This window comes from Muntiacus reevesi, chromosome 4 (genome assembly GCF_963930625.1).
Source record: "Muntiacus reevesi chromosome 4, mMunRee1.1, whole genome shotgun sequence".
NCBI classification, from domain to species: Eukaryota; Metazoa; Chordata; class Mammalia; order Artiodactyla; family Cervidae; genus Muntiacus; species Muntiacus reevesi.
Window position 1 is genome coordinate 31,703,826 of NC_089252.1, and position 25,466 is coordinate 31,729,291.

General features: G+C 44.5%; 1 protein-coding gene across 3 annotated transcripts in view; it reads left to right on the forward strand.

Annotated features, from left to right (window-relative positions):
• The window catches only part of TMEM241 (transmembrane protein 241), a 120,367-nt gene extending 95,358 nt beyond the window's left edge, over positions 1–25,009 (forward strand). For 2 of the 3 annotated variants that reach the window (XM_065932461.1, XM_065932463.1), the window contains exons 14-16: positions 11,574–11,638; positions 11,827–11,894; positions 22,182–25,009. In XM_065932461.1, coding sequence (XP_065788533.1) covers positions 11,574–11,638; positions 11,827–11,894; positions 22,182–22,363 — 315 coding nt within the window. In that variant the 3' untranslated portion in view covers positions 22,364–25,009. The remainder of the gene's footprint in view (positions 1–11,573; positions 11,639–11,826; positions 11,895–22,181) is intronic. The other variant, XM_065932462.1, reaches the window with a different exon arrangement.
• The last annotated feature ends 457 nt before the right edge of the window (positions 25,010–25,466 follow it).

A 25,466-nucleotide genomic window follows, 5' to 3' on the forward strand; every position in this document is an offset into this window, starting at 1 on the left:
AACAAAACAACCAACAAAATCAGATATTTTAGGATGAGCAGAAGTGGAATGCCCACAGAGATAGATGAAAGGCACCACCCCACAGGTGCCAAGGAACACCGCTTCAGCGGACATGATATTAATACTGCCTCTTGAGAAACGTTTGAGTACTCAAGAGAAAAGTCTGACACCCAGCTCTCAGGGAGAGCCGATACTTTCTGGCACTGCTGATACAGGAAGATTGTGGGTCCCAGATAAAAGGTCCAAAGGTCCACAGATTTCTAAAAGAGAAACCAAAGGACCAGTGCCAAATGGTATAAAAAGTCACAAGTCTTTTCAGCACACAGCATGTGTTAAAGATGTCAGAGTTTTGCTATTTGAATTCTTCTATCCATTTATCCTCCCTTCTTGGGATGTAGACTAAGAGAACATATGAGACTTTCCTGGTCGCTCAGTGGGAAAGAATCCGCCTGCCAATGCAGGAGACACGGGTTCGATCCCTGATCTAGGAAGATCCCACATGCCTTGGAGCATCTAAGCCCATGTGCCACAACTACTGAGCCTGTGCTCTAGAGCCTGGGAGCTGAAATGACAGAGCCCATGTGCTGTAACTACTGAAGCCTGTGCACCTAAAGCCTATGGTCTGCAACAAGAGAAGCCACTGCAGTGGGAAGCCTGCGTACCACCACTAGAACGTAGCGTCTGTTCTCTGAAACTATAGAAAGCCCATGCACAGCAACGAAGACCCTACACAGCCAAAAATAAATAAATAAATTGTATTAATAAAAAAGAAAGAGAACATATGGACAAGGCAAGTGGGAAACAAATTGGAATTGAAAAACTTAGCCTTGGTTTAGAGACATAATGCTTCTGTTCCTTGTAGGAGGCATGCCTTCCTCTCTACCCTCCACTCCCATCCCAACAGGTGGAGACAGAGGGTAAAGAGAATTTTATTGCATGGATTCCAAGGAAGAAATAAACCATGTGGAGTTTGGATTCTTGCCTTTAAAGCACTGGAGTCCCACTAACTAGCGTAATGAGCCTCATCAAGTGTACAATCAGATGAATAATTTTTCCCACTAGAGTGATCTTGGAAGAGATTGAAAGGATGAAAGGCAGAAGATTTTCCTCCCCCTAGGCAGAGAGAATCATGAGGAAAGAAAACTGTGTGTTCCTCTCACCTCCAGTTTGCCTGATTAATCATCATCAATTGCATCATATCTGACTCTGTGTCTGAAGAGAAGGAGACTGGGCCTTTGAGAAAGTCCTGTTGCTGCTGGCCGTTACATACAAGATCCTAAACTATAATAAAAAGACAAAGCCAATTAAAATTGTAATGATGAGTTAATATGATTGTTACTGATCAGGAAGGTGTTCAGAACAAATCAAATAAAACCCCACCTTGCTAAAGAATCCGTGTGCCAGTGCAGGAGACGGGTTTGATGCCTGATCAGGGAAGACCCCATATGCCGAGGAGCACCCAAGTCCGTGCACCTCAACTACTGAAACTGTGCTTTAGAGCCCAGGAAGCTGCAACTACTGAAGCCACTACAACTACTGCAACTTCTTGTCGTGACTGTTGAAGCCCACATGCCCTGGAGCCTGTGCTCCGCAACAAGAGAAGCCACTACAGTGAGAAGTCCACATACTTCAGCTAAAGAGTAGCCCCTGCCCACCACAGCTAGAGAAAAGCCCAAGCAGCAATGAGGACCCACCATAGCCATAAATAAATTAATAAACAAAATTATTTCTTAAGAACAACCCCCCCCCCCCCCCCCCGCCCCACCATGACATCCTAGGTGGCTCTAGGGAAATTGTGGTCAACCAAACCTGGTTTGAAAAGCAATGCCTTACCATCTCTCTGCGTCTTAGCTTTCTCGTCTGTGTAACAAGGGGAAGTCCTCTGCTTCCGAGTAGAATGTTGTGCATTGTGACAGGCCAACATTCAACTAAAACAACTGGGAGAAAAACAAATCAATTGCAAAATATCATATTTTTAAAGTAACCCGAGATCTATGAAGACAATGAGAACCAAATTAGATATATTTCCAGAGAAGGAAGAACCCTGCCTGGTATACTAAGTAACACAGGTTATTGTTTTTCCCAGAGTGGGGTTGGAGGATGAAGGATAATTGTTGATTCTGGGTATGGCCTAAGGATCTGACTTAGTCCAAGAAGAGGAAATATTCTGTGGGAAGGAGAAACTAGCAGATCTTTTGGCAGTCGTGTGGAACTGGCTTGATGGGTTGGAAAGAAGAGAATCCCCAAAGGCAAGTCCAGTATTCCCATGAGACATTTGCTGAGCTCTGAAGCAGTTCTGGGGGATGCAGGCTCGCCCAGGAAGGCAAAGCAAAAGCTCATAATATTGGGGGTACAAGGAAACAAATTCTGTTTTTGTTTTTTTGCAGCAGCATTTGAACTTTGTTAGCTCTTTATTTTATTTTGGTGTATAGCCAGTTAATAATGTTGTGATAGTTTCAGGTGGACAGCAAAGGGACTCAGCCATACACCTACATGTATCCATTCTTCGCCAAACTCCCCTCCCATCCATGCTGTCACATCACATTGGGCAGAGTTCCCTGTGCTATCCAGAGGTCCCTGATGGTTATTCATTTAAAATATAACAGTGTGTAGATGTTCATCCCAAACTCCCTAACTGTTCCTTCCCCTCATCCCTGGCAACCATAAGTTCCTTCTCTAAGAGAGACAAAATCTTGCTAGAAAGAGGACCCTGAAGCAAATATATGGTGAGTCTTCACCTAAAGACTGTTGCCAGGTTTTGAATCTGTATGGGATGAGAAGCTAAGAAGCTAAGGTCAAAATTTTTGAAAGGCAGAACTTACAGGAATGAGAAGACAGATCAAGCTCTTAAGCTCAAGTCTCGGAGGTGTGAAGTAATTGGCCTCCAACTAATAAAATAAAATTTAATTAAAAAAAAAAAAAAGTCTCGGAGGGCCACACCTGAAGGACTAGGTAAAGAAGAGGTGAATTAAGCCTTACTAGAGCTACAGCCCTGGAGAAGGCAATGCAACCCACTCCAGCACTCTTGCCTGGAGAATCCCGTGGAAGGAGGAGCCTGGTAGGCAGCAGTCCATGGGGTCGCTGAGAGTCGGACACAGCAGAGCGACTTCACTTTCACTTTTCACTTTCATGCATTGGAGAAGGAAATGGCAGCCCACTCCAGTGTTCTTGCCTGGAGAATCCCAGGGACGGTGGAGCCTGGTGGGCTGCTGTCTATGGGGTAGCACAGAGTCAGACACGACTGAAATGACTTAGCAGCAGCAGCAGAGCTACAGCCCATCAGATTCACTCAATCCTTGATTATAGATCCTTTATACACAGTGTTCGACATATAGTTGTAGAGGACTTCTGTGATGATCCAGTGGTTAAGACACCATGCTTCCACTGCAAGGGCACAGGTTTGATCCCCAGTCAGAGAAGTTCTGGATGCCGCTTGGTATGGTCAAAAAATAAATACATAAAAACTCAAAGTTGTAAACATGTGAAGAGGCAGGAACACTGACTGATAAGTAAAAAAAAAATACTGAGAATGTAAACACAAAGGATCTGGACTTTTAGAGCTAGTGATAACTTAAAGTGACTGTGAAGAATATGTTAAAGAAAATTGAGGAAAATATGAGTTAAATGATAGAATTTCATTGCAAAATTGGAATCTGTAAAAAAAAACAAAGTTATTACTGAACTGAAAAACTATATGTCAAATTAATAACTTAGTGGATTGGTCTAAGAACAGACTGGACTTAGTGTTAGAGAATTAGTGAAGTACACAGAGAAAAAATTCAGAAGTACAGAAAAAAGCGTAAGAGACATGGAGGAAATTCTCAAAGTCTAATATATAGGTAACTGAAGTTCTAGAAGGTGAAGAGAGAAGCAATGTATGAAGGAATAATAGCTGTGAATTTTCTAACACTGCTGAAAGGCATCAACCCACAGCTTCAAGAATCTCACCAAACCCCAAACAAAAAATAGAAAGAAAAGTAAATGTCAGGGCTTCCCTGATGGTCCAGTGGCTAAAACTCCACATTTCCAATGCAGGGGGACTGGGTTTGATCCCTGGTCAGGGAATTAGATCCCACATGTAGCTCCTAAGACCCGACACAACCAAATATATAAATAAATATTTAGGAGAAAAGAAAAGTAAGTATCTTTAGGCATATCCTAGTTAAACTGTTGGAAATCAAAGATAGAGAAAATCATAAAATCAGAGGAAAAAGACACCTCAAATTTAAAAAGTAATTGACTTTTCAGCTGAAACTATGAATACCAACAGACAGGGAATGACATCTTTAAAGTGTTGAAATTTAAGGGAGAAATTGGATAGTCTGAACACGCTATTCCTTTATTCTTACTTTATATTTGTTTATTTTTATTTATTTGGCTGCCCTGGCTTTTAGTTGCAGTATGTGGGATCTAATTCCCTGACAAGGGATCGAACCTAGGCCCCCTGCATTGGGAGCTCAGAGTCTTAGCCACCGAACCACCAGGGAAATCCCAGTGTTGTTTTTCAATACCTGGAAAAATAATGGTGAATTGTATATTTTAATGAGGTGATACCAGAGATTGTTAGTGGCTGTGCCTGGAGTTTAGCATGATTTGTCTGTCGTTAATAATTACACTGATCCTGGAATAAATCACAGGATTGATATTAAATTAATTCAATATTTTAAAAACAATGAACAGAGTTGTCAGCTTTAGCTGTGGTTTCTGTCTAATGGATTTGGAATAGTTTCTTTAGTCCTAGGTGAAAAAGAGAGCCTGCTCTCAGATTATGCATTTTTGTTAGATTTACTCCTGAACCTAGAAGACAGGCGCGGCTGGTAACATTCACATGTGAATCTGTGACACAGATGGACTCCAGGACGGTCTGACACATGTGTCTACAGCGTGTGAGAAAGCTGGAGTCCGCCCATCTCTGGAGATGGGACAGCACCATCTGGACAGTGTTGGAGCTGAACAGTATGAAGCAGAATTCCTCACATTTTAGCGTGCCTGCATCTCACCAGGGGAGGAAGGGCTATTCCCTTGTAGATGGTGCTCAGGCAGTCTGGGGTGGAGCCCGAGATCCGGCCTTTCCTCCAGTCCTCCAGGCTCCCAGATGGTGTTGATGCTAAGGGTGTAGAAGACAGCTGTTCTTCTTTCTGCCCAGCACTTACCCTACCTTCCTCCAGAGAAATGTTCCTTCCTCCATTCCCACCGTGAAGTTCAAGGGTGAGCTTCCATGTTCTTACCTTACTCTGTTTCCTAGACCATAGTCAGGTGACTCGGGGACCAATGAGAATCTTCTCTGACATTTTTAAACTTGGAACCAGAGAACCAGCCTCAGATCTTCTCAGTGGAGATAATTAGTCAAAGAAACACAGATGAGGGACCAAGGGTTTATCTTCATGGTTCTCAGGTCTGGGTTCCAATGGTCCCTAATATATGAAAATTGATTTGAAAATCAACAACATCGTGACCTTTGGGGTTATGTTAGCAGCTCTGATGACTGAGTGTATTTGCATAAAACGTTTCAGACACTTACCATAGGCAAGTCTCTGTTGCTGTGCCCTGAACATAAGAAGATGAATAGCTCACATCCTGGTTGGGGAGACTGCCATTTCAGTAGAATTTGGCATGTGCAATGATAAGGGTTTATGGAAGCCCCTAGAAGCTCCTGATCCACTTGGATCTGTGAATGGCGGTCAGGGTCAGGGAAAGATTTCTAGAAATGTATTTTCAAAAGGTGAGTAGGAATTGTTTGAGCCTGTGAAACTATTACAAGTGGAGAGAACTTGCTGGGCGAAGGCAAGAGATGGGATGCAACAGTGTTTGAAAAACTATAACCTGTTTACGTGGGAGGTGCCTGGCTGAAACTGGGGCAGTTATGGTGAAGGGCCTCATACATGTGCTGACTTGGTCACATTTTCCTTAAGTCATATGTATTTCAACAGACAACAACAACATCAAAACAATAATAAACAATAAAGCTAAATTTCTGATTCTCCTCCAAATCCTTGACTCTGGCAGGTTCCCACTAACAACTGCTCCTCTTTATTTTCCTTTAAACAAACAGGAAATTTGTCTCAGGATCGAAATGAATGTTTAAAAAACAAACCTGATCTGCTTTAAATACCAAAATCTGTTTAAAGAACACAGAGGTTGTGACAACCGTTGACAAAGCCAGGAAGTTCTAAGCCCCGCCGTTGACACAATGTATTGAGTTCTGCTGTTGTTGGCAGCCCAGACTGTGGCAGGTCCTGGTGTTTGTCATCCAGGTCTGCTGTGTGCGCAAGGGAGACATTCCTGAGACCACAGGACTCTTTCTTCTTTGGGGAAACATTTGTATTTTTAAAAATGCTGTTCGAACGCAAGAACAATAATTGGCAGTAATGGCTGCTACTCCCATCTCTTGAATGGCAAGTCCCAAGAGTAACTTGGAGTCTTTCTCATGAGCAGATTTTAGCCATTTTAAAGGTTAAAAAAAAAAAAAAAAAAAAGTTTATGCTTTTACTGACATCCATCTCCAGAATTTTTTCATCAACCTAAATTGAAACTCTGTACTCATTAAATGCTAACTTCCCACTCCTGTCCTTCTCAGACCCTGGTAAAATTCATTCTGCTTTCTACCTCTATGAGATGGGCTGTTCTAAGTACCTTATATAAGTGGAATCATACAGTCCTTATCTGTGTCTGGTTGATTTCACTGAGTTTAATGTCTTCCAGGTTCACCCATGTGGTAGCATATGTCAAAATTTCCTTTCTCTTTAAGGCTGAAAAATATTCCATTGTATGCATGCGTGTTTAGCTTATTCATTCATCCCTTGATGGACACTTGGGTTGCTTCCAGATTTTAGCTATCGTGAATAATGCTGCTGCAAACATGGGTTTGCAGATATTTGAGTCCTGACTTTTAGTGGATTCTTATTTTCAAAAAGGCTATATGGAGCTCCTTTGGGTCCTCTCTGGCTATGAGAGGAAGCTGACTTGGGAGTCAGAGCCTGGGCTCCTTGGCTCCCTGGCATGAAGTTGCCAGGCCCTGCCGTCAAGTCACACACCGTCTCTGGGTCACAGTTTCCCCACCTCTGAGCTTAGGGAGTCGATTGCACCTCTCAAGTTCGCCCTCAGGTGCCCGTGCGAGGGACATTCAGTGCCCAGACCTGCATAGTCAGCTGTTCCTGGCCTCTGCTCCTCAGTGGAATTAGAAGTGAAGTGGACTCTTGGCACAAGCAGGTTTACCGTTCGCACTTTGCAGTCTTTTCGAGCAGCCCTGAAGGCCCGTGGCATAGGGAAATCTGTCGATTTGCTGAGGCATGAATTTGAAGTTCTTACAGGGTGAGGTCGGTGTGTGGGTACGTTGGGCTGGCCGCCTGCCCAGTGTCCGCCCCTCAGTGAAGTGTGACCGGCTGCTATTCATCCCTTATACAGTGACTTTTGTGAAGTGGTCGAAATTTGGTGACTGTGTGTGTAATACACATACACACACACACACACACACACACACACACACACGGGATGGGGCAGGGGGTGGGGGCGGGGGGAATGAGAAATGCTTTTAAAAAGAGAGCTGATGGCTGGGGCTGGTGATGGAGGTAAAGAAAGCAGAGAAGGGATCTCCCTGGCTGTCCAATGGTTAAGACTTCACCTTCCAATGCAGGGGGTGGGGGTTCAATCCCTGGTTGAGGAGCTAAGATCCCACATGCCTCATGGCCAACAAAATAAAACATAAAAAACAGAAGCAATATTGTCACAGATTCAGTGCATGTGAGAACGTTGTCACTTCAGTCATGTCCAACTCTTTGCAGCCCTGTGGACAGTAGCCCGCCAGGCTCCTCTGTCCATGGAATTCTCCTGGCAAGAATACTGGAGTGGGTTGCCATGCACTCCTCCAAGGGATCTTCCTGACCCAGGGATTGAACCCATGTCTCTTATATCTCCTGTATTGACAGGTGGGTTCTTTATCACTAGCGCCACCTGGGAAGCCCACAGAGTCAATAAAGACTTTTAAAAAAATGGTTCACATAAAAAAAAAACCCAAAAGCAGAGAAACCTAAGGAACTAAGGGTCCTTCTGGAAATAGATTAAAAAGTGGCCCATCTAACTCTGCAGGAGCGTTACAGAACAAACAAGGTCACTATAAATTCCCTACAGAAATAAGACAGATCCATTTGTGAGATTTCACTGAGTGTCTCAGCCAGCAGAAAATTTGCTCCACGAGAGGGGAAAATATAGACATGTTTGAAAGAGGGGCCCAGGAGAAAGGCAGGAGACCATGCAAACGTTTCCAGGAAGCGGCAGATGGAAAGGCACCAGTCTGGCTACTAAACCAACCTTATTTTCAAGTCAGGGCTGGTTTGAAAATTTTCAGAGGTGTTTTTCTTGGCAAAAGGTGTGGTTAATAGGAACAAGCAGGCCAGCTGTCTATCTCACGGCAGACGGGATTCCTTCTGAGCTGAAAGAAACCTGCAGAGGGCTGGAGACGTAAGTGGCTGTGACTTTTGCAGGGTATGTGGGAGGTGACGGTGTCACAGAGGAGACTGAAAGTTGTATGGAAAAAACCACCAGAAGAACTTCCCTGGTGGTCCATTGGCTGAGACTCCAAGCTCCGGAGGCAGGGGGCCCCGGTTCCATCACTGGTCAGGGAACCAGATCTGACATGCCACAACTAGGACCTGGCACCATCAAATAAATAAAAATATTTTTTTAAAAAGCCATTAGATATCCACTACAACATTGTAAAGTAATTAGCCTCCAACTAATAAAAATAAATGGAAAAAAAAAGCCATTAGGGAAGCCAATCAGAGAAGGCCATGTATATATATGCATATCCAGTCGTGGTGTACAATTGAAATATATACAGTTACATTTGCCAACTTTAATCCTCGATAAAGTTGGCAAAGGAAAGGCAAGAGCTGGCAAAAAGGCTAAAGGAGATGAAGATAATGGTGAAGAGTTAAGAAAGTCTTCAGAAATTTCATGAGTTGTTCCGTTAACGCCAAGCTGCCGTCGCTAACCTCCCTCAGTACAAGAGAGGCTTTTTCAGCAATCCCAAGAAATAAATCTCTGTTGGCACTCTCCCAGGAAATGTGCAGTAAGTTGCAAAAGTAAAGAGGGATTAATGAGATTAAGATTAACTTTGGCTGATAAAGAAGGAAAGAGAAAAAAAAGTATGAGAAAATGATAATAAAAGTAGGAATAAAAGGGAAGATGATAAAAATGGGCACAAATGAGATAGAATAATGTTTCTACAAACTGCTGAATGTTAATGAATGGAAAACCTAGATGAAAAATATTTTTGGAAAAAATGAAAATAAACTTGAATCCAGGAGAAAGAGAGGATTTGATTAGGACAGTGGCCATTAAAGGCCACCCCAATTAGAGCTTCCCTGGTGACTCAGATGTAAAGAATCTGCCTGCAATGCAAGAGACCTGGGTTTGATCACTGGATCGGGAAGATCCCCTGGAGAAGGAAATGGCAACCCGCTCCAGTATTATTCCTGGGAAATCCCATCGACAGAGGAGCCTGATGGGCTACATCCATGGGGTCACAAAGAGTCAGATGCAACTGAGTGACTAACACTTTCACTTTTCACTTTCAACTAGAACCGCCAGGTCCAGGGGCAGTCAGGTCAGAGTGGAGACCCCAGTAAAGACTATCTTTATCCTTTACAGAAAAAGAAGCAGGGAGGCTGATGTATTAACTTATGTGGTTTGTATAACCTTGTTTCCAAAACTAGACAATCGCATTGCAAGATAATAAAATTTTAGGCCCACTTCATTTATGACTGTAGATGCAAAAGTCCTAAATAAAATGTCAAACAAGAAGAGGGGAGGATGGGGGAAGAAGAGCTACTCATTGAGATAAAAGCTCTAAGATAAAAACCAGCACTCTGTTTTCATTTTGAGAAATATTTCCTCTTGTCCTTTGCGTTCTGCTTTGCAACTGTTTCTCTGGCTTTGTTGTCACTTCTTTTTTGTTCCTGAAGACACCACAGGTTCTTTTTTGTTGTCAAGGTTTTTAGCTGCAAATCGATACAGGGGAGCAAATAGAAAGTGACCTTAAATGAAAAAGCTATTACAAAGGTTCTAAGATCTCACAAGGTCTCTATACTGAGAGTTCCAGGTTTATATTTCCAGGCTTCTTTTTGAGATGGTAAATGAGTGAAGATGAGACTCATCAAACATACTGCCTCCTTCTTATTTTTTAAATTGTTTAAAAACATGTTTGGCTGCACTGGGTCTTCTTTGCAGTGTGGTCTCTCTCTAGTCGTGGTGCACAGGCTCATTCATTGTGGTTGCATGGGCTTAGTTGCTCCACAACACATGGAACCTTCGTTCCCTGACCAGGTAGTGAACCCATGTCCCCTGAATTGGAAGATGGATTCTTAAACACTGGACCGCCATACTCCATACTCCCTTCTTCTGACCATCTGCTTGCTGTCTTGTTCCCGTCTTGGGACCTGAAGAGGCCTCCGAGACAGGACATGACATCCCTTTGAGTGATATGGCAGTTGATATCTCTGAGGACACTCAGCCTGAGTGACCTGTCCTGATACGGCCTGCTTTTTACTTCTTCTCATTGCAGAGAAGCAAGTTCTTAGGGTAATTTTCCTCACTTTGCATTCCAGAGTGCAGAATCCTGGGAGAGGAAAAAAAAAAAAAATCTTACCTGAGCCAGCTGGTTCTCCAAACTTTTTGTGTTGACTTTTTAGAGGCATCTCGGGAGTCTTAGTGCCATTACTGCCACTTCTAAGAGGGTTTTTTGGAATTTCTAGCTCTGAGAAATGTGGAGTAACTCTTTTCTCTCCTTTGCCTCCTGTGTTCTGCTCAGTCACTGCTTCAGTCAGGTCTGACTGTGTGTGACCCCATGGATCATAGCCCGTCAGGCTCCTCTGTCCATGGGATTTTCCAGCAAGAACACTGGAGTGGGTTGCCATGCCCTCCTCCAGGGGATCTTCTCGACCCAGGGATCAAACCCTCATCTCTTTTGCCTCCTGTGTTGCTGGTGGGTTCTTTAGTGCTGAGCCACCAGGGAAGCCCATTTACTGCCTCCTAGATGTTTGCAAATAATTAATGGTTTCATTGCTCCCTCTCTTAGGAAGAACCTGGTTTCTCAGAATGTGAGCATTGGGCCAGAAAGACAGGGACGTTAGGATAGGGTGAGAGACAGTGCTGTTGCAAAGGTGGGTCAGCAGCTCGGCTTTTAGCTGGAGGATCTGGGAGTGGGTGAATGGATACTTCTGACCCTGGGGGTTCTTGTTGTGCAGCTGAGACAAGATGGAAACAGGTATTCTTGCTCTGCCGTTGCCCTAGAGAGAGAGGAGTACGATCTTAGCTGTGTGCCTCCTCTTTTGAAAGACTTGGAAATTAAGTGCTTCTTTGAAGATTCTCATCTCAACATAGATGAGGATTTAGCATTTTCCGTGAAACACCAGGGACTAGGAAGTGTGGGGGGACGGGAAAGACACAGAGTGGGAAGACATAGGTGATGTCTGGGATCTGAACTGCCACCAACTAAATGTGTGAAAAAATGGCTTTGGAGAAGGTCACCAGGGTCCTGCTGCTCTGATGACCTTTTGCTGAAATTGTTTCTGCAGGTGATCACGTCTGGCTTATCGATGTTGCTGTTTGATATAATTCTGACCAGGGAAACCATGGGATGGTAAGTCTTTAGCAGAGAGAGGAGAGGAAAATAAGTTCTTTGGGTTTCCTTGGGATACTAATATTTGCTCTCAAATGTTAGTGCATGTTTGGGGTATATGTCTTATGGACATATAAATAAACATACATTCAGAAGAGTGCTTATATCATGAATATTTTCACAAACTGAATATATTATATCTGGTACAGCCAGCATTCAGGAAGCAGACCCTCACCAGGACACCTTTCAGCCACTCATCCACACAAGAGTAACCACGGTGGGTGAACCACTAATTATGTGTGTATATAGAACTATAAGTGTAACTATAAATATATAACTATAACTTTAGCTGTGACTATGTTTGTGTTTCTTCCTTTGATCCTTCAATTCATTTTTCTCTTAGACAAGCCCCAAACCATCTTTGTTTAGAATGCACTCACCCATTTGCTTAAAGACAGCACTGCCTCTTCCTCCCATATTTGAGCACAGACCTGAAGAAGTGGGGGAGTGAGCCCTGGGGACACTGGGAGGTAACAGAAGTTGCAAAGGCCCTGACGTGGGAGGGTGCTTGGTTTGCTCATGGAGCAATGTGACCAGAGCAGGTTGCTGGGCAAGAGTGGTAGGAGATGAGGGCTGGAGAGGTAGTAGGTGGTTGACCATGTGGGTTCTTAAAGGCCATTATAAGGGCTTGGCTTTACCGTGAGTGGAGGCGGGGAGGAGTGACCCACGGATTTTTGAGCAGAGCTGCCACATGCTCCTACTTTAAAATCACATTCCTTGGTCTGCTGTGTGGAAGGTAAGGTGGTAGGATTCTGCCCCTGAACCCTGGACACAGACTGCTGATCAGCGACTGACCACGTTAAGACTTTGATCTACTCCAGCTTACTGATATTCAAACCAGCTGACATGATGATCACCAAGGGTTGTGGTTGTCATCTTCAGGGAGGGTGAAGGTGAGGTGATGATGCTGAGTTTAAACTGTTAGGACTGCTGTTGCTCCCCTCAATCAGTAGGGAAATCAAGCTATTTTGGGGGGTATGTACTTCAGTGGGTCTCCCCAGGTGGCACTAGTGGTAAAGAACCCACCTGCCAAATGCAGGAGACATAAGAGACATAGGTTCAATCCCCGGGTTGGGAAGATCCCCTGGAGAAGGGAACGGCTACCCACTCCAGTATTCTTGCCTGGAGAATCCCATGGACAGAGAAGCCTGGTGGGCTATCTTCCATAAGGTTGCAAAGAGTTGGACATGACTGAAGCGACTTGGCACGCATGCTTATGCTTAGGTATTTTATTTTATAATTTTTGGCTATGCTGGGTCTTGGTTGCTACTTGCAGGCTTAGTTGCCCCGTGGCATGTGGGATCTTAGTTCCAGGACCAGGGATCAAATCCATGTCTCCTGTATTGGAAGGCGGTTTCTTAACCTCCAGACCAACAGGGAAGTCCCAATACTTATGTATTTTAAATCTATATAGTAATGTGTGCTATTTGCACCATAAGCAAGGTAGTCAAACCTACCATAATAGGCAGCAAAATTGGAAGGCAGTCAGTGTAGGGTTGACCTAGGAAAAGGATGGAGAGTCATCTAGACTGTTGCTTAACAAGTTATAATAGAAATATATCAAAAATGGATAAGCAGAAGGCAGAGGTCATTTACCTAATTTAAAGTGACGATCCTTGGCCAGTTTCCAAACCTGAGTCAATTCTCAGAATCAGAATCTATCAACTGAGGGAGAGATCAGTTCCTAATGGATAAAGATTCCATAGGAGACATTTATGACAATACAGAAATGCATCCGGTAAAGAGTATAGATCCTCTGTTTCCATGGTCTCCACTTGCCAGAAGTCACATGAATTTGGCCTGATGGTGAGAACAATGCACTGTTTGGCCAGGGAAGTCTGTGCGGAGGGAGGTGGGCTCTATTGTCTATAAAGCGAAACCACGCTGGGTGGTGCTTGTTGAGCCGAGCCTGACGAGCCTCTCAATGACCCGGGCATGGGTCAGTCCTTCCCAAGTCTTCACCCAGCTTGCCAGCTGCTGGCCTGGTGACCCACAGCTTTCCTTTCCTGTGACCACGGCTGCCTGCTATATGGCCTGAATGACTAATGCAGCACCTTAAGGAGGATAATTTGTGTTGGTTCTCGCTACTTACTGTCTCTTATCCTCTGTTTTAAAAAGAAAAGCAAGCCTAGGGCCACTTGAAGTTATATAATGCTTATTTCCATTCCAGTTTGAATATATTATTTGGCAATACCCGCCCCCACTCCCAGCACCAAGAATGGCACTCCAGAACTGAATTGCAGACAAGTTTTGGAGGGTTTTACATTTCTTTACCAGCATGATGGAAAGAAAAACATTTTATTTAGTTTTGCTGAAATAAGTCATAGTCCTAGAAAATCCGTATTTTTTTCTCATGCTTGTTGTTGTTTAATTGCTAAGTCATGTCTGACTCTTTTGCAACCCCGTGGACTATAGCCTCCCAGGCTCCTCTGTCCCTGGAATTCTCCAGGCAAGAATACTGGAATGGGTTTCCATTTTCTTTCCAGGGGATCTTTCTGACCCAGGGGTCAAACCTGTGTCTCCTGGATTGGCAGGCGTATTCTTTACCACAGAGCTACCAGGGAAGCGCCTCACTTGGTATGAGAGTAATCCTAAGGGTTGACTTCCTCCACCTCCTTCCCCAGTTTTTGCACTGGTTTTCACACTGGACCTGCAGAACTGTCACCTTTGGCTCCAAGGCCACAGTGCAGGTTGGTGGGGGCCAGCATTATGCCCCATGTGTCCAGGGCAGCCTCCTGTCTCCCAGGACAACTTGTAAATAATCCCCCATCTTGTGCTGTCATAGCCCCCCTCACCCCAACACACACACACACACACACACACACACACACACACACAGTGTCAAGTTTAAACATCAGTATGAGGTTCCTGCAGGATGAATGTGAAAGGCAGGACCAGGCTCTAGGAATGCCATGATGAGGAAGTCCAAGAGGCAACTTTGCATCTCCTGTGGCTTTGGGCTGGAAGGGGCTTGTTCAGTAAACAAATATTTCCTGGGACCCAGTATGTGCCAGGGCCAACTCTTGGATAAAAGTGAAAAGTCGCTGCCCCTGGGATGTCAGTAGTTACTTATCTTCCTGCATGGTGTTAGTTGCTCAGTCATGTCTGACTCAATGAGACCCCAAGGACTATAGCCCACCAGGCGCCTCTATCCATGGGACTCTCTAGGCGAGAATACTGGAGTGGGTTGCCGTCCCCTTCCCTTCTCCAGAGAGCAGGTCTGTATCTAGACCATGCACACTGACAGAAATGAATCTTTTTGCTCATGGCATTCTGCGAAAGTGGTTTTTAGCCTCTCTCAAGAGCCCCTAATGGGGTACTTCCTGCCCTAAGAAGGAAAATGTAAGGAAAAGAAAAATTAACAAATACTTCTACGCCATCCTCTTCCTCCTTCTCCTAATTTCTTCTCTTCTTTTAAATAACTAACCATTTATTGAGCAACTACTATATTTCAGACATTTTCATATTAATATTATATATCTCATTAACTTTCACAGCAACCCTCCAATTTAGCCCCCATTTTAATTTTTAAAAAAATTTTTGGCTGTGCTGCATGGCATGTGGGGTCTCTGTTCCCTGACCAGGGATCGAACCTGCACCCCCTGCATTTGAAGTACCTCCTGCTTGAAGCACCTCCTGCAAGGAGTCTTAACCACTGGACTGCCAGGGAAGTTCCTAGTCCTGTCTGAGGTTCAGACATTTAACTGTTTTTCCCCCCCAAGATTTTAGAGCTACTATGTTACTGGAGGAAAGGAAATGAAGTATTAGTTGCTCAGTCATGTCCGACTCTTTGCGACCCCATGGACTGTAACCCATTAGGCTTCTTTGTCCATGGGAGTCACCAAGCAAGAATACTGGAGTGAATAACCATTTCCTCCTCCAGGGGATCTTCGCAACCCAGGGGTCGAACCCAGGTCTCTTGCATTGTAGGCGGATTCTTTACCATCTGAGGCAACCTCTAATGTTTCTCTTCCCACTAGTCTGATCATTTATAAGGAGTATCTGGATGATTCGGCAGCAATACAGAAGGAGCATTACCCAAGACACATCGGCCCTATTTCTTATTCAGAGACTGACACAGTGAACTGGGAATGTCCAGTGGAACATTTTTAGGAAAAGAATCTCACTGCCTTAGATTTTTAATACTATAAGTTATATTTCTGTGAATTAACAAAAAATATGTATTGAGTGACTGGTGTATGCAGAGCATGTGGAAGTCATTAAGGAACATAAGACATCATCCAGCCCTTGAGGAGTTTTCAGGAGAAGAAGTCATAAAGATAATTTCTGAGGTAGGATAGTAACTGGGTTTTTTTTTGAAATATATATATATATATATACATATATATATATATATGTTTTTGGCCATGCCACTAGCACACAGCATGTGTGATCTTTCCCAACCAGGGGTCAGACCTGGGCTCCCTACATTGGGAGTGTGGAGTTTTTGTTGGTGGTGGTTTTGTTTTTTGTTTTTAAGCCATTGGACCACCAGGGAAGTCTTGGATAGTATTTGTAAACACAGTGGGTGTGAAGAACAGAGGAGAGAGAGAGGCCGGGGTGATAGGGAGGGGCTTGAAACTGGACCTGATGCAGAAGGGAGAGGCTTAGCCAGGCTGTGGGTGGAGGAGGATTTGGTCCCTCTGGCCCCGGGAAGACAGGGAAGAACGGAGGGGCAGGAGGTGCCCCTTGGTGAGACTTAGCTATTTGGAACTAGAGCTGGGGTGGGGGCAGGAACTGACCCTCCAGTCCCTCCTGCTTCCCCTCACATGTCCTCCTGGGAAGGTGGGACACAGATGGTAGACAGGGTGATGTCCAGAAACCCAACCACCAAGGTATCCTGGTGCACCCTTGAGACTGTTCCCGCAGTTTCTATATCTTAACCTTCATCTAATATCATGGCATCTGGTAGCGTCACTTTATGGCAAATAGATGGGGAAAAAATAGAGTGACAGACTTTATCTTCTTGGGCTCCAAAATCACTGTGCCTGGTGACAGCAGCCATGAAATTAAAAGACACTTGCTCCTTGGAAGAAAAGCTATGACCAACCTAGATAGCGTGTTAAAAAGAAGAGACATTACTTTGCTAACAAAGGTCCATATCGTCAAAGCTATGGTTTTTCCAGTGGTCATGTATGGGTGTGAGAGTTGGACCGTAAAGAAGGCTGAGTGCCAAAGAATTGATGCTTTCGAACTGTGGTGCTGGTGAAGACTCTTGAGAGTCCCTAGGACAGCAAGGACATCAAACCAGTCAATCCTAAAGGAGATCAACCCTGAATATTCCTTGGAAGGACCGATGATGCTGAAACTGAAGCTCTAATACTTTGGCCACCTGATGCAAAGAGCTGACTCATTGGAAAAGACCCTGGGAAAGACTGAGGGCAGGAAGAGAAGAGGACAACAGAGGAATGAGATGGTTGGATGGCATCACCGATTCAGTGGACATGAGTTTGAGCAAACCCTGGGAGATAGGGAAGGACAGGGAAGCTTGGTGTGCAGCAGTCCGTGGGGCCACAAAGAGTCGAACACAGCTGAGTGACTGAACAACAGCAACCTTTATAGTGACTATCTCAAGTCTTGATGGCACTTTTTTCCAAATAATTCTCATTGACTATATTTTGTACATAATTTCAGAATGAACTAAAAAAAACAACAAAAACCCAGGTGTTGAACTGAGTATAAGAAATAAGCGTGAGATGCTCTGCAGGGGGGAGGACGTGCTTAGTCTGAAGGTTCCCACAGCCGTCTGTGGGAGCTGTGTCTACAGGCTGTCCCACATCCTGTGGACTTCATGGTATGCCCTGAACACGATGGAAAGAAGGGCTGTGTGTACCCAAGTCAAGGAAACAGCATGTGCGATCATTGCAAAAGGAACCTTGACTTTGGAATTTCCTGATTCTTGAGAACTCTTGAGTTTAAGGATGGTGTGTTTTCAGCCTCAAAGAATTTTCCGACCACAAAGTGAACCACCAGAACAAGAGTGTCAGACTGTGTTTCAGATTTCCTGTCTTTTGCACAGATCTGGTCTGCATTGTCCGTAGACTGGGTGTGTTCAGGCTATGACTGGGTGACTGGCTAATCGCATCCTGGGCAGGAATCCATGGCCCATCTCTGCCCTGTGGGAGCCTAGACTGATCGGAAGTCACAAAAGGCTGTTTGGTTTGGACCGACTGTGTTTGTCTGCATAGTTATCGTTTCTTTTTTTCTTTTTTCCTTTGATTTTCAGATTTCAAATTATTCAACATTTAGAAATCAGGTGGTTTCCCTGTAAAAGTCCACATCTCCAGAGTCTTTCAAAAATATGGAGCAGCTGTTAAGTTGGGCCTGCAAGTCCAAACGGCAGCAGTTGCTGGAGTGGGTGGAGGTGGGTAGAAGCTACACAGCCACCCCCCTGCAGCCCGGCTGAGGCTGAGGACCCTGTAACCACTGACACCCTCACCTCCATTGCTTGTATGTTCATTCATCCTACCAGAAGTGCTTACTGGGTTCTGTAGAAACAGTTCAAGACCCCAGCGAGGTCACCATCTAGGAAACCAGGGTACACATCATTGTCCATCTCCTTGGATGGGCAGCAGCTTAGACGCTCATTGTCTAAAGAAGGTTTTTCACCCTCAGTGCTGTTGACCTCTTTGCTGTGAGGGGCTGTCCTGTACCACATAGAATTTTCAGCAGCAAGCCTAAGTCCCACCTCACCAGGGGCCAGTAACACTCCCTTAATTACAACAACCAAAAAACATGTCCAGGCTTTGCCAAAGTTCCTCTCGTTGGCAGAATCACCACAGTTGGGAATCACGGATCTAAAGGTTTGTGGTGGTGCGTGGAGGAAACACCATTTGAAATTCCAGCAAGATCTTAAAGAACTTATCTCCGCACTAGAGATTTGGATCAGCTCCAGGCTCAGGTCCTTGGCAGCCCTGCCACCCTCACTGTGTGCCTCCATCAGCAGGTACCACAGGAAGTGACAGGTGTTCACTTCCTCCTGCTGGCTGAAGATCCTCCAGGAAGGGGTTGTTTCATTCACCTTTCTGTCTCTCTGTCTGGCACTGTTAGCTCAGTCAGTGGGTCCTGTACTCAGGAAAAATGATAAACCCACACCCCCAAAGTCAGTCAACTTTTAAAACCTTTAATTAAAAGCAACTGCTCTTGTCCAGCTATCATATCTTCTTTTTAACAATAAAAGCCCAGCATTTTAATATCTATTGCAAGTTCAGCAATCTAAATATCCAGATTCATCCTTAGTTATTTGTTTTTAAATTAACAACTTTCTAGATTATGTATCAATATGAATTCCCAGTATTCCAAAATTTTGGCAAAGGGCAACATTTTGGCAAAAAATTTTGGCAAAATTCAACACATTCAAAAAAAAATAATTCTTAACTGTGAGCGGTGTTTCTGTCGAGTAGAATTATTAATAGTTGTCAGTGCTTCCTCTTTGAATGCTCTTTAGATGAGGAGAGTCGCTTTTCCCTTAAGTACAAGGAGAGAAAGGAATCACCAAAACACAGCCTCTTTGTTTGTAGGATTTGGTGATCAACTTTTCATTTTTACCCATCATTCACTGGGCTTGCCGTTGATCCTACAAACATGGTGGTCACTTCAACTTGATCCTAGTCTCAACCTCACCTTTAGAGAATTATTTTATATCATCTCTGAGTAAAGATGTCTTTGCCTTTAGTTTTAGGGGAATGCTTAGAGACTGCTGAAGTCTTATTTGTAGAGAGAGTGAATTTCGGAGTAAAGAAAGAACTTCCTCCAACATACCCCAAAGTGCAGCTAGGATCACAGTGTCTGCAGTTTTTCAGCTGAATTAAGAATCTGAAACCTCTTCTTTAAAATGCTGAGAAAGGCCTTCTGAATAACTACACTCATTACCTTTCCACACAGAGTAGTTAATCAGATTGTAAATCGTCACTCAGCAAGCCCCCAAGGGAGTGGTGCATTCATTTTGGTGAGGAAAGAGAGAAAAAAATAGTTTGGAATCCAGATGGGAAAGTGGGGAGCAGGTATAAGAATTCCATCACTCATTGAGCAAATATTTATTGGGTGTTGTGTTAAGTGCTAGGCCTACAGTTGAAAAAAGGATACAGTCTCTGTCCTCAGTCTGGAAAGTTCCATAGGAATTCATTGAATCACCACAAAAATAAATGTAAGTTTGAGATGGGGCCTTTGGCTCCTGATAAGAGAGAAGAGAAAGAGTGGAGCGATGTTGAAAATAAATAACCCCTGGAAGAGAATTGAGTGATGACTATTTCTGGCTGGCTCTGCAATCTGAATGTTTATGCCTTCGTTACATGAAGTTTGTTCATTTCAGGAATGATGGGGATTACAAGATTTGCAAACAGTTCAGTAAAGCTCTGACTTAAACAGCTGTAATGCTATTAAGATTCCTGCACCCCGTGTCAGCGTCTCCCGCTGTTTAGAAAACAGCATCAAAGCTCACCTCCCTGGCGCTCTTAACGGTAAACGGAACCAGGTTTGTTTTCATGTCAGCATTCTTTAAAGCCACTCGGTGTTTCATTAAATCACTACACCAAGGGGATGCAATGCAAGGTTATTACGCTGCAGCATTGTTCTAAGGCTGGGGGAGGGAGGGTGGCAAAGAGCCAGCCAAAACCCTGTTCTCCCTGGTGATTAAGGAAGATTAGTGGAAATGATTGACCCCTTGTTACATTTGCAGAAATAAAACTTCCCAAGTCAAAGTTCTGTACTGATCTCGCATCAGGTCATGGTGACTCTGTGCTCATCCAGGGATTTAAGAAGACGGTGTGTGTGTTCTTGAAGGAATGCAGAAGGAAACAGCAGATCGGCTTAGAAGGCAAAAGTGGGTCTTTAGAAATGAGCCTGCGTACAGAACGGGCTTCCCAGGTGACTCAGTGGTAAAGAATCTGCCTGCCAATGCAGGAGACACAAGAGGCGCAAGTTCGATCTCTGGATTAGGAAGATCTTCCCTGGCGGAGGAAATGGCAATTTTGCCATTTCATTTCATTTTCAGTATTCTTGCCTAGAAAATTCCATGGACAGAGGAGCCTGGTGGGCTCCAGTCCATGGGGTGGCAAAGAGTTCAGACACGACAGCACACACTCATTATGTACAGAACAAATGGCTTCCCCTTCCTGGGTCCTTCATCCAAAAAGAAGAGGTGATAGAACCCACCAGCATCTAGGTCTGTCCCCAAACTAGACCAGGGACAAGCCCTGTGTTAAAAAATACAGTCTTTTGGAATTTGGTCCCCAGTTTCTCCCAGAAGCAATGCTATAAATGACGAGTATATATCTAGGAAAGTCCTCTGAAATTTGTTTTGTTTGTAACGAACTTCAGCTACATTATTTTGAATTTAGTGTGTATTAGAGAGAATTCATTGACTTATTGTCACTATTTGTAATACTTCTGATTGGGGAACTAAGATCCCACATGCCATGTGGTGCAGCCAAAAAGAAAACCCAAAAAAACCAAGAAACACCTGAGCACAGTTTGAACTCAGCTTATTGTTTTCCTGTTCCCACTTAGTTCACTCCTTTATTGGAAATGGTTCATGGTAGATGTTATCTTTAGGTCATAGTCACCCCCATAGGTGACTTTTTTCACTGAGAATAGAATATATACGGCCTAAGTGTATCTCATACATTTGATGCCTTAGACATATGTTAGGACCATGGAGGCGCCACTACCCAAGTATGAGTGTATTGTGTGTGGGAATGTATGATGAATGGGTATATAGGAAGAGTGGGATGCTGGGGGGTAAATGGAGAAAAAAGGAAGAGGAAGGTGGCATTGAAAGGGCTATTGGCACCTCTGAACAAGAGCACTTCATCCTCAGGAACTCCAGTCACAAGCCTTTACTCATGGCCCAGCCCGGGCCTCAGAAGTGCTTTGGGGGAAGAATGATGGGGGCTTCAGACAGACACTAGAGTGTCTACTGAGAAGTTTAAAATAGAAAATGTGCAAACCTTTGAATGTGTTACATTTTAGGCATGTGAAATCCACCTCTTTCTCACAGTCTTATGTTTTGCTATTTTCATTTTCATTTTCACTGACCATAGATCTTTCTGCTGTGGTGGGAAATTCATGTGTCCACATTTGTATTTTGTCTTTAAATGTTCTGTTAGTCTAAATGAAATAAAAGGGTTCAGAGACTGTCAATAATCATAGGATTATGGATACATGCATGGTTTCCTATCCATCACTGTAGCAAAATGCACCAGTGGGAAGCCCTCCTCCTATGTTTGTGCCAGAGAGCAGTAAGGAAGTGCAGTCACCATCACCTGGTCAGGATGGTTGGGACACGTCACCTTTCTCCCTGAGGGACAGCTGAGGTTTACCCTGGACGACTGGGCAGTCCGGGACCTGACTTGAAGTCAGGCAGTGTGGGCAGGGGACAGGATGCTCAGCTGCATGATGAGGAAGCATCACTTGTCCTGTGGTAGGTGGACACCAGGCAACTTCACACGTCCACAGCCTCTAGGTTCCCAAGAGGGCAAAGCTGACCTCTTGTTGTTTCTCGCAGCCTCCTGCTCGGCGGATGTGGAGAGGCCTTGCTGGTTTTCTCAGAGCGGAAGGGCTCCTAAACCCGGGAAAACTGGACTCCCAGGCTGTAGTGGAGAACGCTGCACTGTCCAGGTGATAGAAAGCAAGGACGGTGAGGTGCCACTGCTCGCTGCAGCAAGGAGAACTCTCTGGGGTCTCTAGGATGCTTCAGGGAATGGACTGTGTCGAGAGGCTCCCCAGGTCCAGCTGACTGTGTCCCGCGCCCAGATGTGCAGAAAGAGATGCAGGGTTTCACCTGCTTGGGGATGGCTCCGCCCACCTGGATTGCCGCACATGCTCCGTATTAAACACCCTTCAGCGAGCAAGCCTTCACTGCCGGGTAGTGGAGGTATTGTGTCGTGGTTTTGGTTTTGTGTTGTGATTTCACAACCTTGAAGGCGTCTCTGACAACCTTGCTGTCAGGTTGGCTTGCCTCGAGCCCACACTCACTCACTTAGGGGCACACGGAGAATTCCACGAGGGGTCTTCCCCCGGGGGCCCAGTGGGGGCGCAAATGGGAGTCCTGGGCCGAGTAAGACGCCAGCAAGGACCCTGTTTCTCTGTGCACTGAAGACTTTCTGTGGTTGTGTCTTGTGTTGAATTCTGAACACCCTTTTGGGCCCACCATCAGGTTAAATTGGTACTGATGATTACCCAAGGGTAATGATTACCACTGATGAAAAAGCACTGATGGTGAAACAAATATAAGCATGTAAACACACACATATTTTTATTCATAACCCATGTGATTCCCTTATATCTCAGAAGAGGTTTCAAATCACTGGAACCTGAACTATATTTTTCAGGCCAGATTAAAAATTTAAAACTCCAAATCTTGCCTTTATGGGAGTCTGAAGGAATGAATTTGCATGGAATGGTCATTTGATTCTGAACCTTGATGATAGTTTAAGAAAATAATGTCTAACTAAATATTCCTGCTCATAAGAGGTTTTCTGAATACATTATACTCTGCTCGGAGTCAGTTTTGGTCATTTTGAGATGTCAAAGGTAGTGAAGTCCAGAGAGTCCTGTCCAGGCAGGATCCAGGCCTTGCAGGATTGGACGTTCATGTCAGTAATGAAGGACCATCTCCAGTATCTGGGAAACAAGCCTTGTCCATTCTTGGCCTTGTGAAGACTAAGGTCAGCTGAGTCAGGACATTCTTCCCACATGTTTTCTCCAGGCTGTTGCAAAAAGCAGCAGAAGATGAAACAAATAGGAATAGATTAGTGTTTGTGGATCTTGAGTACCTTACATTCATTTTCTTGTCTTTTTCTGCTCTCTGCTTGCCATTTAAGGTAAAGATGTTCAGAGTGACCTTTATACATATATAGTTGCACTTTGCTTTTTGTTCCTAATCTGTGATGTCAGACTTGCTACTCAGGATCAGATAGAAAATCTGGGTTTAAAATTTTCCTTGTTTTTTTGCTCCCGTAATGGAGAAGGCAATGGCAACCCACTCCAGTACTCTTGCCTGGAAAATTCCATGGATGGAGGAGCCTGGTAGACTGCAGTTTATGGGATCGCCAAGTCGGACATGACTGAACAACTTCACTTTCACTTTTCACTTTGATTCATTGGAGGAGGATATGGCAACCCACTCCAGTGTTCTTGCCTGGAGAATCCCAGGGACGGGGGAGCCTGGTGGGCTGCTGTCTCTGGGGTCGCACAGAGTCAGACGCGACTGAAGCGACTTAGCAGCAGCAGCAGCAGTTTGCTCCTCTAAAACCCTCTCTGTACTGCTGAGGCTGGTTCCCTGTTTGCAGACATCTGTCCAAATGTCATCTTATGTCTGTCCTTCCAAGTGTCATTTGAGCAAATGAGATTCCTAAGGCTGGAAAGAGCTGTGCATGGTTAACAAGCCCCCGCCCCTGTTCTAGCGGAACTAACTTCAAAAACTTTTGCAGCAAGTTTTTGTTTTGTTTTTTTAAAGAATCTTTATAAAGGATTTTTGTTTGTGTGATTTTTTAAAAAACTGCATTCGAGAATTCCATTGTTTTTTAAAATCTCAGGTCTTTTCTTAGTTTGACACCAGCAAGAGGCAGAGGATAGGTGTTACCTCAATATATTGTTCTGTTTCCTTTAGCTTCCATTTCTTCATGGGCTTTTTTCTTCAAGCTTTAACCACCATCTTTTATGTGCAAGTGCACATGCTCAGCTCTGGTATGAGGATGAGCCTGTTGTTATTCAGTCGCTAAGTCGTGTCCAACTCTTTGAGACCCATGGACTGCAGCACACCAGGCTTCCCTGTCCTTCACCATCTCCCGGAGCTTGCTCAGACTCACGTCTATTGAGTCAGTGATGTCAGCCAACCACCTCATCCTCTGTCGTCCCCTTCTCCTCCTGCCTTCAATCTTTCCCAGCATCAGGGTCTTTTCTAATGTATCGGCTCTTTGCATCAGGCAGCCAAAGTATTGGAGCTTCAGCTTCAGCATCAGTCCTTCCAGTGAGTATTCAGGACTGATTTCCTTTAGGAGAATGAGCCTAGAGCTCTGTAAATCAAGGGACTTCTGTCTCTTTAGCTCTTATTCTTTGAGGCTCTCTGGGTCCTTGGGCCCCCAGGCAGGGAATCCACAGATAACCCCAGCACTCCCTTTTACCTGAAATGATCCACTTGGTCAAGACCTATCTGGGGCATGTCCTTGCTGGCTGCAGGTCAAAGCCAGGGTATTTTTAGTTTTTTTTTTTTTAATTTTTCCTAATAATGAATATGATTTCTGTCAAGAGAGGCACGGTTCTGTCTGGTGGTATATTATTACAAATCTGCTGTGGATATAAAGAAAAATAAACCATTTATTTTCTTGGTAATTTGCCTTTCTCTTCAATGTTGACAGGAGAGTAGAGTACAAAAAAAAAATGTTGTTATCCTGGGGGAGTGAGTTCTTACATTTTAAACACAGGCCTCAGGACTTCTCTGGTGGTCCTGTGGTTAAGGCTGCACTGCCACTGCAGGGGGCGTGGGTGTGATCCCTGGTTGGGGAACTAAGATCCTGCATGCCCTACAGCCAAAAAGAAAGAGAGAAATCCAAATACGCCAGTAATAATAATAATAAAGCCAAAACACAGGCCCAGACTTCTACCAGCATCTAGGCCACTTATCTCTGCAGAGTGAGTTCCACCCCGCTCCTCCTGTAGACCTGCCCTGTCCCGTAGGGTAACCACCAGTCAGGTGAGGTTGCTGAGCACTGTGATGGTGCCCCCACCCGTCCCCCGATGGTATTTATACACCTTGCAGTTCCTGTCTCTTCCTCTTGAGTCTGGGCTG